The sequence below is a fragment of the Eretmochelys imbricata genome, chromosome 7 (assembly GCF_965152235.1).
Source record: "Eretmochelys imbricata isolate rEreImb1 chromosome 7, rEreImb1.hap1, whole genome shotgun sequence".
In the NCBI taxonomy this organism is placed as follows: domain Eukaryota; kingdom Metazoa; phylum Chordata; order Testudines; family Cheloniidae; genus Eretmochelys; species Eretmochelys imbricata.
This window is the reverse complement of record NC_135578.1, coordinates 12,841,228-12,858,759: the sequence shown is the minus strand read 5'-3', so window position 1 is coordinate 12,858,759 and position 17,532 is coordinate 12,841,228. Positions and strand designations below refer to the sequence as shown.

Genomic DNA, 17,532 nt, shown 5'->3' with positions numbered 1-17,532 from the left:
AGTCCATGGGGCCGGATGAGTTGCATCCGAGAGTGCTAAAGGAATTGGCGGCTGTGACTGCAGAGCCATTGGCCATTATCTTTGAAAACTCGTGGCGAATGGGGGAAGTCCTGGATGACTGGAAAAAGGCTAATGTAGTGCCAATCTTTAAAAAAGGGAAGAAGGAGGATCTTGGGAACTACAGGCCAGTCAGCCTCACCTCAGTCCCCAGAAAAATCATGGAGCAGGTCCTCAAAGAATCAATCCTGAAGCACTTACATGAGAGGAAAGTGATCAGGAACAGTCAGCATGGATTCACCAAGGGAAGGTCATGCCTGACTAATCTAATCGCCTTCTATGATGACATTACTGGTTCTGTGGATGAAGGGAAAGCAGTGGACGTGTTATTCCTCGACTTTAGCAAAGCTTTTGACACGGTCTCCCACAGTATTCTTGCCAACAAGTTAAAGAAGTATGGGCTGGATGAATGCACTATAAGGTGGGTAGAAAGTTGGCTAGATTGTCGGGCTCAACGGGTAGTGATCAATGGCTCCAGTCTAGTTGGCAGTCGATGTCAAGTGGAGTGCCCCAGGGGTCGGTCCTGGGGCCGGTTTTGTTCAATATCTTCATAAATGATCTGGAGGATGGTGTGGATTGCACTCTCAGCAAATTTGCAGATGATACTAAACTGGGAGGAGTGGTAGATATGCTGGAGGGCAGGGATAGGATAAAGAGGGACCTAGACAAATTGGAGGATTGGGCCAAAAGAAATCTGATGAGGTTCAATAAGGATAAATGCAGGGTCCTGCACTTAGGACGGAAGAACCCAATGCACAGCTACAGACTAGGGACCGAATGGCTAGGCAGCAGTTCTGTGGAAAAGAACCTAGGGGTGACAGTGGACGAGAAGCTGGATATGAGTCAGCAGTGTGCCCTTGTTGCCAAGAAGGCCAATGGCATTTTGGGATGTATAAGTAGGGGCACAGCGAGCGGATCGAGGGACATGATCGTCCCCCTCTATTCGACATTGGTGAGGCCTCATCTGGAGTACTGTGTCCAGTTTTGGGCCCCACACTACAAGAAGGATGTGGGTAAATTGGAAGAGTCCAGCAAAGGGCAACAAAAATGATTAGGGGTCTGGAACACATGACTTATGAGGAGAGGCTGAGGGAACTGAGATTGTTTAGTCTGCAGAAGAGAAGAATGAGGGGGGATTTGATAGCTGCTTTCAACTACCTGAGAGGTGGTTCCAGAGAGGATGGTTCTAGACTATTCTCAGTGGTAGAAGAGGACAGGACAAGGAGTAATGGTCTCAAGTTGCAGTGGGGAGGTTTAGGTTGGATATTAGGAAAAACTTTTTCACTAGGAGGGTGGTGAAACACTGGAATGCGTTACCTAGGGAGGTGGTGGAATCTCCTTCCTTAGAAATTTTTAAGGTCAGGCTTGACAAAGCCCTGGCTGGGATGATTTAATTGGGGATTGGTCCTGCTTTGAGCAGGGGGTTGGACTAGATGACCTCCTGAGGTCCCTTCCAACCCTGATATTCTATGATTCTATGATCCAACCCCCCCGCTCCTTGTCCCCTGACCGCCCCCTCCCGGGACCCCACCCCCTATCCAACCCCAGCCATGCTCCCTGTCCCCTGACCTCCCGCAGGGTCCCCCTGCTTCCTGCCCCCTTACCATGCTGGAGCCAGCCGTGCTGCCTGGCAGGAGCGGTGGGCCAGAGCTCTGGCAGCGCAGAGCGCTGAGGCTGTGAGGGAGGGGGAACAACAGGGGAGGGGCCATGGGCTAGCCTCTCCGGCCGGGAACTCACAGGCCGGGCAGGATGGTCCCATGGGCCAGATGTGGCCCGTGAGGTGTAGTTTGCCCACCTCTGCTTTAAAATAACATTCCTGTTAATATCCAATTCCCTTGGATAGGTACTTAGGCTCTGATTCTGCAATGGTGCATCAATTCACCCACCCTTGACTTCAATAGGGCTTCACGTGGGCAGAGCTGCGGGCAGTCCATAGCCGTGTCAGGAGAAAAGGAGGCTTCTCCAGTGGTTATGGTGCCAGCCTGGGACTTGGGAGAGCTGGGTTTCAAGTCTCAGTTCTGCCACTAGCTTCCTGTGTGACGTTAGGTAAATCGCTTAGTCTCCCTGTGCCTGAGGTCCAGTCTACACTAAAATGTTAGGTCAACCTAGCTATGTCACTAAGGGATGTGAAAAACTCACATAATTGACCTAGCTACCACCTCTCAGGGAGGTGGACTACATACACTGATGTGGGAGAACCACTCCCATTGGCATAAGTCGTGCTGCAGTAGCATTTCAAGTGTAGACAAGCCCTAATTAGTTTCCTTTCTGTAAAATGGGGGTGTAACTGCACCTGTTCTGTGTGGTGCTCTGTCCCCGTCTCGTGATGGCAGTGTCACATATAGAGATTGATGAGCCCAAAGCTGTCAGATGCAAGGATTGAACCTGGGACCTCAGGATTTTAAAGCATGAGCCTCAGATGCTTGAACTAAAAGACTCTGTTAGCCGTAGCAAATACGACAATAGCCCTTAGTAATTGACTAGTACATAGATACTAGTACATCCCTACCTCACAGGGGATTTTGTGAGGACAACTACATTAAAGATTGTAAGGCACTCAGTTACTATGGTAGTGGGGGACATATAAGTACTTTAGCTTCAGGACTTAAGATAACAAAATAAAACTGCCTCACTATTTTTGCAGGAAAGATATTCCCAATCATAACTGAAGGGGTGCATAGGGTGTATTCAAATAGCAAGGCAGACTTATGTATATAGCTAAGTCAAAACTGATAAGTTCTCATGGGCGGCCCCTGTAATACCATATTCTGAAACCAAGATAGTCCAAGCGGCTAGGCTGCATGCCAGAGATCTCTGTGGAAGCTGGGATGGAGGAATCCTCCCCCGTGAGGTTGCAAAGTGACAGCATAACTTTTCCACCAATGCAACTAGAGCTTCCAGCCTTCAACAGCTCCTACAGCTGGTGTGATTGCCTCTTGCACAAAAGAAAATGATGAATGGCGCTCAACAAGGACATTATTACATGTGTTGTTGTATCAGAATATTGTGCTCTGGGGCCCAGTTTTCACAGATGTTGGAAAGCATAATCCTAACTGAAATTAATAGATGATGCAGGTGCTCTGCATCTCTGAAAACCAGGCCACTGATGTTGTATAAATTGAACTGAGTGTGTAGAAAAACTGGTCTGAATTACAACATTGTTTAACTTTTTGGATGTAGCGTGCAAACCAGGGGGAAAAAATTACTTACCAAGGACAATTAATTGGGATTCGGCTGTGACACTGTCCAGAGATGTACTAGCCACACAGGTGTAAACGCCTTGATCCTCTAATGTCACACTTGATATAAACAACGTATCCATTTCAGTAATTATCCTTCAGGACAAAAAAGAAATTACATAAGCATGAGAGAGAGAGAATTGGAAAAGAAGCATATTATTGATACACATTTTTTTCCTGACATTCATGCACGCCTTTGATAACAGACACATTTGGAATAATACAGTGGTGGTGTATGTCTGTTATTTAAAATTGTGTCTTAGCTGCAGATATATTACACATTGTACTTTAGAATATTACTTTTGTAGCAATTTAGAGCTCAGAGTTAGATCCTCAGCTGGTGTAAATGGCATGGCTTCATTGTCTTGAATGGAACTATGCTGATTTACCTCTCAGTGAGGATCTGGCCCTCAGTCTTTATGCATGTGCTCAGTCATATTATGTGGTGGAGCGTGGGGGGCTGCACCTCTTCCGTGACTAAAAAAATAAAGGAGTTGTCCATTCTGGACTCTTCATAAGATTAGGGGCCCAATCCTAGTCATATCAAATTCAACGGCAAAACTATACAGAGAGCAAAATTCAGCCCTCATTTCATTCATTCCTATGCTTAGGACACAACCACTCAGAAACACACTGCTTTTAACGTATACTATTTAAACTCATGTTTCTAGCTCTCGCTAAGCATCTAGCACCCCAGTGTTGAACAACTGGGGTGAAATGCTGGCTCCGCTGACCTCAATGATAAAACTCCCAGTGGCTGCAGGGGAGCCAGTATTTCACACTTGGATGAAGGGTAGGCAGCCACGTTTGATACTTCATTGTGTAGGGTGCCTGCCAAATGAGACATACTGCACCACTGGATAGCAAGTATATATGAACCTACCTGCAAAGCTTGGTTCAAAAAATAAAATAAAATCAAAGCTTTAAAATATTTGAAAGAACACGAGTGCATTCACAAAAAGATATGCACTGCATGAACAGCTATGATATGCACAGACTTGGCTTAAAGCTATAAAAAATATCCTATCCATAGGGAACAAAATTAACCATGCTACAGATAACACAGTATTGTTTCAGAGTCAAAACAAGGAGAGGTTTTTTCTCAAGATTACCTGCCATCTTCTGTGCTGTTGATTTGCAACTCATCTCCATCTTTCCTCCAGGATAATTTAAAACTTTGTTTCAAGTGTGAGTCATATTCAGACTGACATTTCAATAAAACTGAATGTGATTTCAACACTTGTGGGTTTTCAGGAGTAACAACAAGTTTTGTAGCATCTGGTTGATCACAGAAAGATATTCTGATTAGCAATATACAGGTGATTGTCCTACATTTTCACCAAGAAATTCAAATGCAGACAATAATCATAAGAGCAATATACTGTAGTTTTCCTACACACTAGTCAAATTAAGGAGGAATATTTTTGATTTGAGGTTGGGCTAACATTTAGTGTACTATAAAAGCATTTTCCTTTGAGTTCAATTCATATCAAAGAGGATCATACAGCCAATCAGGAGTTTATAGGAAAATATCACAGGTGAACATCCTAGCTAATGGTCTGTTACAGTATATGACAAAATAAATGAGATAGAAAAACTTGACTACGATTTTTATGCCCAATCCTATTTCAAATAGACTTTGGCAATGACCCAGAGAAAATTACAAACGAATTAAAGTCAAGTAGGGAAAAAATATCACAATCAAGTTAGTTATTTTAAAATCAATCTGAATGAAGAAACAGAAGACTAAGTAATGGAAAGCAATTGGCTACATTGCCATACAGTGAAAAGTAGCTTTGTGAACATTTCATTGTGTGTTCCCATATTTATAGTCTCTCATTAATTTCTAAACAATTGTGTCCAGCTGACAAGTAAAAAGAAAGGGAACAAAACAAAACAAAACAAAACCTAACTACAAAACCTGCAAAATCATCTTTCGCTCAGTCGAACTGCAGTCTTTCCTACTCATGCATCATTAGTAGTTCTTCAGGCTACACTAAACCCTCTGTAACATGTGCAGCCCATTGACTTTAGATTATGTTCTCAACTGTACCTGTCCAACACTATCCTCCATTTCAAGACACACACACAACCCCCCCCCCCCAAAACCTGTGTTAAAATGGAGTTAAAGCTGAGAGTACATATCAGTAATTTAAAGGTAACACACATTACAGGAATGCTATAATTATCCCAAAAGCCAAACATTATAAATCCAGCATATCCTCTGAGTCTCAGGGCTGATGAGAGGAAGCAAACCCTCCCCTCGACAGTGCTCAGGCCAATATAGGAATATGGAAAAAAATTCTTCCCAGTCTCAAAAAGGCTACTAGTATAATGCCCACAGCAAGTGCCCCAAACCCAGATCCTGCTCTAACCTGAGAGAGTGGAGGGGGTTATCATTCATGTTGTTGAAACTTGGCAGGTGCCCAGTGAAGGTGCTCATGCACTAGGGGATCCAATCCCCTGACAAATTGGAATTGGTGGTAGAGTTTGGAGAAGACAACCCCTAAAGAAGTGGGGAATGGGGTGGGAGGTTCCTAATGTCTGGTACAACAAGGGCCCAATACCCATGCCCTCAACAATCAAAAGAGGGGAATGGCAGTGGGGTTGCAGCAATGCTGCTGGGACCAGGTTAATGGTGTGGAAGGGGATGGGATGATGGCCATGCTCCACAAGGTGGTATGGATTACAGAAGGAAGTTTGATCTGCACTGGACAAGTTATTGCCAGATAGTTCCCAGATGTGTTAGTTAATAAAGCTATGACCTAGTTAAGCCGCATTCCTTGTGCCTTGTCATTCTTTTTGCAGAGCCCAGGACAATGTGAGGGTCATCTATTCATGGGGGAAGGACCATGCACAAAATATGTAAGAGTGCATACCTTGTCTTGATTCTTGGACATTCCTTTCATTAAACCTTGCATAGTTGTCCCTTGCATCATCCATACATGATGCTGCTTCTTTTGCTGGACTGGGTCCTTCTGAATCAAGTATTGCTTATAAACCATGTGATAATTTTTGATGCAATTGCAAGAAGCAGAATATACCTCTGTTTTGGAATACATTTTCTCGAAAGCTTTAACATGTTTCAAAGATGTGTCTATTCATAAAATGAGAAGTTACCTCTGATACCCAGATTGGCAGTGATTGCACTTTTTCCAACCAAATTTGTCACCCAACAAGTGTACGACCCAGAATCTTCTTTCTTTGTCTCTCTGATCTCCAAGGTGCCATTTTCATATACAGTGTACCGCAGACCTTCAAGTGGCATTGTGCTGTCATCCCTCATCCTAACAGTATAATAATGGTTACCAATTATTTTCAAGTCTTGGAACCAGGCTTTCACACCAGGAGAAATTTAGGTTTAGCGATAATTGCAAAGGAATAAGATGAAGATTTCTGGATTCTGTTCCCAGCTATGCCACGGAGTGGCTGAATATCTCTGAGCAAGTCACTTTAGCCACACCATGTCTCAGTTTATCAGCCTATTGGATATTATAATACCTTCCTCAAACAGATGTTGTGGGGTTTTCTAATTTTGTACAGCATCATGCCTTGAGATCCTTGGATAAAAAGCTTGTTTAAGTCCACCATACTGATATTATCTTATTCATTATTAAATTTAACTCAAACATGATGAGTGAAAAGTTTCAATGCGTTTGTACAGCTAAATAACATGTTCAATATAAAACCTGCGATTTAAAACAAGCAGCAGGCAAACAGTTATCAATGGCTTACCAAGTAATGACAGCGGGAGGTGAAGCAAAAACTTGACAGTGCAAGAAAGCATTGAAACCAACAACTGTGGCATAGTCTTCACTGTCTGAGGTTAGAACTAATGGAGCAATATCTGCAAAACAGAATGTAAATCAGTTATGTTATGCTTCGGAGTTAGAATCAAACATGTTATTTCTCAGATCCTCTTTCCAGAGCCCTCCCTGCCACTAGCCCCACCACAAGTACAAGTAACTGGGCTGGTGCAAGAGGGAACTGCACAATGAGGAATCCGCCCAACTCTGGACCTTCCAGCTGTCCTACCACTGCTCAGTGCAACTGCAGCTCAGATGCTTTGACAGCTACTGCCACCAGCTCATAAGGGTCGATGGCTGGTGTATCTACTTAATGAGCAATTCATTGCCATACTCTCTCTCTTTATACCGTGCTCCTTCTCTGTAGCTAGTCCCTGGCTTCCCTCTCAAGGACCACTCTGCAAACACAACAGGAGGATGGTTCTATGACATGCCGGGGCTGTAGGGCCTAGGACATGCTCCAGAAATCTTGGTCTGGATGCGGAAACTACATTGGTTCTGCTGCCGATGGGGATCGCTTCCACTAAGTCAATTCCCAGCATCATGATTGTTTCTTAAATGAACAAATTGATAATAAAAATTGAAGTTCCAGATTAATGATCTGTGTAATAATATAATTGTACAGTTAAGGGCACAATCCCGGTTCCACACCATCAGTCTCAACTCAACTATCAGTTATTGTTTTATTTAATAGAAGTCTTTGAGCGAGGCACAGTTCTTAAACTAGAGTGTACACGAGTCATTCTGTGCTTCCACTAAATGTATAATATCGTGCATGTGATACAAGGCTCTTTGAATCAGATTACACAATAAATTGCATCTCTTCATATTTTGGACCAATGCAAAGTTACAATGAACTTGATAGAATCCTGAGGTTAACAATGAAAGCCATAGAACAACAGCCAGCTTTGCTAAAACATTAACAACTGTGGGCCTGATCGTACAAACTTTTACTCCCACGATTTATCCTCAAGCAGTGATTGGTGAACAGGATTGGGTCCCTTGGCAACAGCATCCTTTCCATAAAGAATCTAATGTTGTGGGGTACTTACTTAAAACATTCACATTGGCAGTGGCAAGGATGGCACCATGCTTGTTAGTTGCCTCACACTGATACACTGCACTGTCCTGCAGTTGTAGGTTGGTAATGCTGATCTCCCCAGCAGAGACTCTGCCCCTATAGGTCCGTTCTTGAAAAGAATCAAACCATGTCAGTAGGATGAGGAATGATCAGCACTTTGAGTTCACAGAGCATCTCTCAACTGCTTCCATTTCAGATGCATGCCAAAGGGGCAAGCTGCATTTTCAGGATTAGGCTAACAGTTCCCCAACCACCAGAAAGCTGCTCTAAAGTATTGCACATGTCATCATTCCCATGGAGAAAAAGAAGTGGATAACTTGGCTTGCAGTAACATGTTTATCTCCAGAAACATTTTATCAATGACAGAAATAGCACGGTTTATATTTTGTATGTGTGTGTGCAGATTTCCAGAAGCACCTAAGGCATCCGACTACCCAGTTCTCATTAAGAAGAATGTCCAAATCACCTAAAAAAACTTTGAATTTCAGTCATACTGTATGTTCTTTACACCTATATATACAGTATGATGGGATAGACCAGGGATCGGCAACCTCTGGCACGTGATCCGTCAGGGAAATCCGCTGGCAGCCAGGATGGTTTGTTTACCTGCAGCATCTGCAGATTCAGCCAATCGTGGCTCTCACTGGCTGCGGTTCGTCATTCCAGGCCAACGGGGGCTGCGGAAAGTGGCATGGGCCGAGGGACGTGCTGGCCTCCACTTCCCCAAGCCCCTATTGGCCCGGAACAGCAAACTGTGGCCAGTTGAAGCTGAGATCGGCCAAACCTGCAGACGCTGCAGGTAAACAAACCATCCCGGCGGATTTTCCTGACGGGCTGCGTGCCAAAGGTTGCCGATCCCTGGGGTAGACGGTGTCCTGGATAACTTGGAGTGAGAATGGATGGGCCATGCTGCAGATTGCCTCACTCTGGGAGGAATTCTGATTTTCTCAGCTAGAATTCATTAGAGGGGTTCAGCATGCAGCTTGCTATGCTGGCTAGTTCAGGTGTATCTGTGACAGAGAGAGAGAGAGAGACATGGCCTAACCCTTCCCCACTCTTATTCAAGCAGATAGTGCCAGTGGAGGAACAAGGAGGGAGCAGGGCCTCTATTCTTCAGACACTTTGTGGCTTATCTCTGTGCTAGTCTATAAGTCCTAGTGGGGCCCTAGTATTGTAAGAGACTGATCCATGTTCCTAAAGATGAGAAACATACCCTGACTGGACATAGGCTTTAAATTACAGTTGTAGCTTCCATATTATTGTTGCTTTAATTCTACTCCCTTCATTATCACCATGAAGTATTCACTTTGGCTAAACCAGACAAATCAACTGTCATATGATGCATTTCGATTTATGCACCAACTTTTGTGCTGGGAGTATAGTATATGCTAATCTTGTCCAGCTGAGTGTAACCCACACACCTTCTGGGTGTGGTGTTCTGTTCCATCTAGTGGCACTGAGACCACTTAGAGAAAGAGTTAAATGAGTCTGCTCTACAGCCTTAGTTAACAACCAGTTGGCTTTTAGCTCATGCAGTAGAGGCTCATGCACTAAGCTCCAGCGGCCCCCGGTTTGATCCCACCCGCCAAAAACCGGTGTCTTTCGGCGTTGCATGAGCACACTATTTTGTACCCTTACTTACTATCAATAGGTATCCCATTACGTTTCCACTTTATAGTTGGCTCAGGTTTGCCAGTAGCTTCACACAATAGCAAAGCAGTTGACTTTATACTGTAAACATCACTTGTGGGTTTCTTTATCCACTGAGGAGGTTCTGTTAAGAAAGAAAATAACATTTCAGGAGACGTTACGACGAGTAGGAATAAAAGTTCATGAAGATGTTGCTATCACTAATGTCTTCCAGCAGATGGCACACACTATCTACTATTGCAGAGCAAAAAGAAAAGGAGTACTTGTGGCACCTTAGAGACTAAACAATTTATTTGAGCATAAGCTTTCTTGGTTAGTCTCTAAGGTGCCACAAGTACTCCTTTTCTTTTTGCGAATACAGACTAACACAGCTGTTACTCTGAAACCTGTCATTATTGCAGAGCAGGTTCTCTCTTAAAGGATAAATATATTGTCTTATTTTATTTTGATTTATAAAACAATTCTACCAGAGAAATTAAAATAAAATATACACCATTCTCCTCTGTTTAGATGGTGTTTGTTGAAATTAAATGCCAAGGAGAGGCTGTCAGAAGTGGACAGTGTTTTGAGTGAAAATGCTGAGCTGTAAGTGCAAAGCTAAATGTTTGTGCACCAGGAAGGCTAGTGAAAATGGCAAGGTTGCTTGGTTTGATATTTTCCAGAAACATCCTCAATATGGAACTCTTAACAACAGACATGCAATGTAACCAATGTAACGAAAATGCAAATATCTATTCAAACCAAATCCTCCCCTTGGGAGGATTCAATGGGACCTGGATATAGGTCTCTGACGGAAGAACCTGCAGTCTTAAGAATATTTTGGTGACTCAGGAAATGCAGGGGCTGAATCCAAGCTTATCTCTTTGCATGGACCAGAGAGGTTTCCTGGGATTTCTGACACCTTTGCATCATCCTCACAATAGCCAGACAACTGGGATCCTAGGGGCCTGATCCAAAGATCACTGAAGTAAATGGGAGTCTTTCTATTGACCTTCAATTGGCTTTGAAACAGGCCCTAAATGTTCAAGATAGAGCAGTTACCACTCAAAAGTCAACAGTGCTAAAAGTTGTCCACATGGTGGTTCCAGAGATGCAGTGCTGTACTGACATCTTTCCTTGTTCTTAGAACAGGAAGTAAACACTATGTTTATGTTAATGAGGAGAATAGAGTGTGTAGTGTGGTGTTTGTTTTGGTAGGGTTTTCCTTTTCTTTCTTAAATATGTAAACACTGCTATGTGTTCTCATTAGAGAAGGTCAAAGCAGCAGGTCTTGCACCTGGAGCAGAAGGTGGGGAGATCCTTGGTTCTTAGAGGAGTTTGTTCCACAGCATGGAATCAGTCAAAGCTCTGTCTCTTGCATAGACCAGCTGTACTGAGAAGTGGTGTTGTTAACCACAGTCCTCATCCTAGAGCTTTAGGCAATCTTTTAGATATTCAGAGCCCAGGTCATTGAAGGTCTTGAAGATAAGGACCAACACAGAAATGAGATGGTGACAATACGCTAATACAAAGGTTCCCAAAATGTACCCCTAGATCACTGGTTCTTGATGGAGAACTACTGATAGTCCAAAAGAGGCTGCCTGCCACATGGTGCTAGCTCCTCGTCTCCTGCTGCTCCGTTGAATTAAAGAAGAGCTAAAAATACACAGCTTAAGTACTTTCCTAATGTTTTTCAAGTAAGAAACTGCTAGAGTTGCCTCATCGATGTTATGCAATTCTGAGTCTATTAGACAATTTCAGTATTAAAATGTAGTCCACACCATGAAGACACTAGAGAAGCCCTTCTCGATTAGGAAGAGGTGCTGTGCTGCCTATTAATATATTAAACGCAATGGCATCAAATATGAACATGCACCACTTGCATCTGCAAAATCCCACATTTATGCCAGCAAGTTGCTGATTTGTGCGAGCAAGATGAGTAAAGGCAGCCACCTCCATGGGCAATTCACCCCTCTTAAAACAGCTGCGAATCTGGGGGCTGTGATTACAATTGGCGTGTGTGATTTTTTTTAAATGATGCCCCTAGTTATATTATTAATTACTATTATTCTGACAATAAAGACAAGACACCCCAACCAAGATCAGGGTTATGATGCCAGACATTGTGCTAGTTAAAAGCTTCAGAGGTTATAAGCATTTTAAATTTTGGTGGATTATATTCAATAAATAAAAGTGTTTGAAACCATGACAATTTGTTTCTTTTTTTTTTTAAAGAACCTCTCTCTCAGCAACAACAGGGCTTTTTCTGTCACCATTCTAATGTTCCAGGCTCTATCTCTTTTCAAAAAGAGAGATTAAAAGGTTCAAGCAGTCAAACAATTTGCTGGCTGAACATTTCCATATGCTTTGTCATAATTGCCTGAATCTTGGCCCTCAAACTATTGTAGGATTAGTAAATAGGCTGCCTGCAAATGCCATTGCTTGAGAATGCTGTTATGAAGTCTGAGGTTTTGTTTGGACATGCTTAAGTATCAGCAAGAGGACACAACGTGGAAATGAGAGCTAGATTCTGATTTATACTCTAGCAATAGGAGAGAGAATGGGCAGAAGAGCAGTGCTAGTTGTTGATATAACACTAGATAGTGGCATGGAGAGTAATTTTTCTTACTTGTTTAATTTTCTCTCCCTATGCACATTCATAGAGGAAAAATTGTCACATCCGCAGATGCTATAAAGTGGTGTAACTCCACCAAAGTCAATAGAACTACACTCATTTACACCAGTTGAGGAGCTGACCCCATCATGTGCGCAGAGAGAGAATGAGACTGAATATGTGCTCTGTGATGGATGTTAGTGACATTTATTGGTTTGAAACTCTAGAAAAGGAGACTCTTTGGGCTCACTTGTGCCTAACGTGTTGCATGGGAGGAGACTCCTAATAGATCTAAATCCTATTAGTGGTATCAACCGACATTGGTTCTATGCAGGGGAGAGGGGTTTAATAGCGCTCATAAAAAGCATTCTTTACATGGAAATAGCGGTTCTAGGTTTTTGGGGACTTGCTGGTTAATGAACAGAAACAATAATTCATCACATAGCTTTTATTCCTGTAGAGATCTGTGGTCAACATACTGAACAACTTAATTAATGTTATTTCCCTTGCATTTTACTTTTTGAAGCTCCTACAATTGCTTTGACGGCTTCAGTTTTTACAGTTGAGAAAACCATGACCAGATTGTTAAAATATTCAGCTACTGTAGAGACGTTCCATACCATCTGGAATGATTTCTAAGAGTCAGCAACTTCCACGACAGGAGCATTTGAAACTTCTCCAGGCCATGGTGTCCCATTCCTCCCCACTTTCAGGAAGAGAAATAAATATTATACAAAACAGGGTTGTGTCAAATGACAGGGAGTGATCAGTCATATCATATGACAAAATGCTGTGTAGATACCTGAAAGGCTGTTCTTCCTCTCTGGTTGCCTGCCTATGGAGAAGTGAGGAGAGACGGGGAAGTGAAGATTAAAATCGAGCAGCTGGCAGATGTGGATTGCTTAATAGCATAGGAGCACATTTCTCTCAGCAAAGTGGAGTCTCTTTTTTAGTCGTGGCAAGTGAAAAATGTTTTTGCTGAGTCTTTCAATTATGTTTCAGTATCTTCCTTCCAGAGCTATTTTGGGTGTCTTACCCAAAATAGCAGCTACATTAGCATGGCTGATAGTAACATTACAAAATGATAATATCACTAAATGTTGTACTCTGCTCTGTGGGGGGAACTGTGAGCCCTGCTGTGTGCCTGGACACAGCAATACGGGGGAGTAAGGAGTCACCACATGGTCCTGCATGGGCTATCCACATCCCTGGAGCTTTCTTAGTGATGGAGGGAGGAAGAGCAACTGCCAGCAGGCTGATAGTCCCCCTGTGAGCAGGTGGTGGGTGAGTGGGTCCTCCAATGCACACATGGAGCAATAACCTGATACAGAAAGGGGGATGGTCCACATCCCTGTGCCCTGGAAGCAGAAATCACATTGTGACTTTCACGTTCTGTCGCTACTCTATTCCTGAAGGAGCAACATTACACGTTGCCCTGTCCTGCAGCTGGATCGCCCTATTAACTCTGAAGAAGAGGCATTTATCTGCAAACTCATTCTGTTACTCATCCTCTGTGTAACTATGGGGCGATGCTTTTCTAGAGTTTATTTTGACCCTAGATTGTTTCTCACTTTTGATTTACAATGGAAGTGTTTTGCATTGTTACTTAACCCACCCAGTTTGCATGATGCCTATTGTAAGATACTACACTGGCTGGTTTTATCACTCAGTTTCACCTTCGCCAGTAAATAAATAAATAAATAGATAATAATAACGGATAGGAAAATGCACACATCTGTGCAAGCTCCACTGATTTCAAAAGAGTTACACTGGAGTAATCATGTGCTTTGTTATGCTGTTATGTGATATGATATAAGTCACTATTTTAAGACTGAATCTCTTCCATGATGTCTATGAAGAAGTGCTAGCTGCCAATGGCTAGGTATGCAGTGAGCTGAGACTTCTTTTTATTGTGTCATAGTTTGCTCCATTAACTTGTCCACCCGCCACCATTTGTTTGTCTCATCCAAATGGTACGTCTTGTCATAGCATACATTGCAAGCTAAACTGGGTGTCAGGGAACTTCAAAGGAGCCACAAGCCTCTAGTTCTTGGTTTGTACTGGACAAGTAAGTTCCTGAGCTTCCTGACTTTTTCCTGGGCAGGCACCATGCCTTATACAGTGGTGCCCTAATTCTTGAGCTGTGTACCTACGTGCTATCATCATATTATTATTTGCCTTGCAAAAGCAAAGAAAGGCATTGTGCTTTATTATTAATCATGGTTTGTTAAGAGTTGACAGTGTCCTTAGCCTATGGACTTTATCACCTAAGTAAATCCAGAAAATACACTGGGAAACTTCAAATGTGATGCTCATGTAAAATGATTCACGTGGGCAGGAAGGGGGGTGTTGCTGTCCCTGGGGATAGAACCTGGACATGTTGGTCTAAAAGCATGAGCCTCAATGGCCTGCATGGAAAGAACCAGGTCTCTTAACCAAATGCTGCAGCAGACGCATAAAAACCTTTATGTGGTTCAGCCACTACAGGTCAACAAAGCTATCCAGAGTCAGCAAGGGCGACGCTAATAGAGCAATTGTTCAACAATGCATTATTTTAGTGAAGGGCTGGAGACAGTAATTTGTGTTGGCATCTTACTGGTAGGAGCTGGCCTCTCTAGCCTTTGTGGAAGCAGAGATACAGTTTGCAGATCTAAAGTTAGACAGGCCCCCAGGCTAACGTACACAGATAGTACAGGAGTAACGATAACATTAATGAGTGAGGATATAAAAAACTGCTGGGAGACAGATTAGTAGGGGTTATAAAACAGAGCAAGTAGGGAAAAGTAAGAAGATAGTGAGTTCCTTAGCTCCTGGGGAAGACTGTTTGTTTTTGCAGTCAAGAGTTACAGTCACTTAAATTGTCCTGTTATGTTAACTTTGAGAGTATTTTATTAATATTACAAGTTGTAAAGGTTTGTCGTGTGAGACACTGGCTCGTGTCATGTCACCTTCGGCTACTTCTACCAGCTAATGAAATTACTCCTTCACGCCTCTGCTTTTGACGCTGAAGATCATGGACACTCCATCCCTTTTGATGACCCAAGGTAAGTTCATTTACGGATGAGAGTGTCACAGGGAAGTGCTCTAGTGAAGATCAGCGTTGGCAGGAAAAAAGTAGGCATGGGTGAGGGATTAGAAGAAGAATGAAATCACCAGGTGCACTGGAGAGGAAGGAGTGGTTCCAGACGTGTTGGGTAGTGTGACAGTAGAATTTGGGTTCTGAAGAAGATGAGGCCAAGGGATCACAAAGATGAGCAAAATTAGCAGAGTAAAAAATGAGCACTGGAGTGTACCACAGTGGCAGAAATATAGGTAGCAGCAGAGTCCCGCAAGTGAGACTGAGACGTTTCAATACAATGTGGTAGGAAATGAAGCAGATTGTTCAACTGTGATATTTTGAGAAACCTGGAGGGGAGCGAGGAAAGAAAACTGCAGTAATCTAGCTGAGACATCACTGACACCTTTCAAATGGTGGCAAATATAATTAAAACCACAGAGATGACTCTTTGTGACTACGTTATGTTCCCATTATTGAGGCCAGGATTGTTTCCCCTAATTTTTCTTTTCTATGCAAGATGCTTTGGATTTATCAGACAGACTTTACTCTCTACAGATTAGGAGTTATATTTGAATAAAGCATGCAAGATCCAGTCAAAGTTACTATATTTAAAAAAAAAAAAGTAAATTATACCTCTGATAGTTTCATAGATTTTAAGGCCAAAAGTGAACATTAGGGTGCCTAGCCTGACTTCTGCATAACACATGTCACAGAATTTAATCCAACAACCTGTGCTTGACTAAAGCATATCTTTATATTTTAGATTACTGTTTTTGCATATATTACCATTTTTACTTCCCATTCTACAAAATCTTCATGGTTTGTAAAAAAAATCATTTTACATGAAATTTAATGCTACACTGTGCAAATATAAAATCATAGGGCCAGATCCTCAGCTGGTATAATTCAATGAGGCTCCACAGACTTCAGTGAATTGTGCTGATTTACAGTGGCAGAGATTCTGACACCCTTGTTTGTTTATTATTCAAAATCTAAAACCCATTAAAATATAAATGGCACCTTCCACGTGAACTTGAAACTCATGTTTCACTCTCCCCATAGAATTGCTTGCGGTGCACTCATAAGTTCCTTCATCTGCTGCAGACACTTGTTCTATCTTCAAAACCTTTCCAAAACTTTCTGTCACTGCTCTGTCCTTGGGCAAATCTCTACCAGCCTTGATCCAGTTAAGATGCGGAGTTGGGCTAGCAGAAAAAGAAAGAAGATGTTGAGTTTAATTTAAAAAAAAAAAAAAAAGAAAGAAGTTGTAACATTTCACATCAGTATAACTACCGAATGTTGAAATTTATACATTTCCCTTTGCTAGATCATGATTTCAGAATTCTCCAAATGGCCCTCCTTTGTGTGCAGAGCTACCCATTTTACTCATTGAAACATCCTGGCTGGAGGTTCGATATGGTCCATAGCTACTGCCTGTTGTTTAAAAGGGACCTGTGTACAACAAATCCTTTGCAGCTGACAGTGGGTCACAAAACAGGTCTGCATCCCTTGTAAACATAGTGGCATGAGCTATAGTAGAGGCACTGAAGCTTGTTTTGTCCTGTTCCACAGGGACTTCTTGCAGACAGACAAGGGGGTAAAGACTTCATTAAAATAACTCCGCTCTATACTCTGCCTGATTAGATAGGGCTAACCGCATGTCACAGATGGCTGAAAAAGCTACTTTATATTTTTAGAAAGTTAGGAGCATGCTCAGAACCAGAGACACTGAAGTACAAGACAGATTGCTGTCTGAACATTCCCAGCTGGGTTTCCTGACCCCAGCACCATACATGATGCATATACACAGTGTCATATCTGCTTACTCTTGTGTCCATCTGTTAAGATGGCAAAATGCCCAGGCACAAGCTACTCAAAGCCCCAGGTACCGAGAAATTATGTTCCTTTATGAGCAGCATGGATAATAGTTCAAGTGTCATATTTTCTGCAAGAGAGTTCATCCCTGACACAGTACTGAAACACCAACGCTATGAAACCCCTTAAATTTCATCAACACCAGTTTAGATCTTTGTACCATCTAGAGGAGG

The 17,532-nt window shown here is 42.5% G+C and overlaps 1 protein-coding gene across 3 annotated transcripts in view; it reads right to left on the bottom strand.

The window, feature by feature from the left end:
• The window catches only part of CHL1 (cell adhesion molecule L1 like), a 76,077-nt gene that overhangs the window by 33,940 nt on the left and 24,605 nt on the right, over positions 1-17,532 (bottom strand). For all 3 annotated transcript variants that reach the window (XM_077821152.1, XM_077821154.1, XM_077821153.1), the window contains 7 exons: positions 16,505-16,689; positions 9,826-9,957; positions 8,155-8,292; positions 7,032-7,143; positions 6,417-6,583; positions 4,409-4,574; positions 3,268-3,392 (listed from right to left, as the gene is read on the bottom strand). In XM_077821152.1, coding sequence (XP_077677278.1) covers positions 3,268-3,392; positions 4,409-4,574; positions 6,417-6,583; positions 7,032-7,143; positions 8,155-8,292; positions 9,826-9,957; positions 16,505-16,689 — 1,025 coding nt within the window. The remainder of the gene's footprint in view (positions 1-3,267; positions 3,393-4,408; positions 4,575-6,416; positions 6,584-7,031; positions 7,144-8,154; positions 8,293-9,825; positions 9,958-16,504; positions 16,690-17,532) is intronic.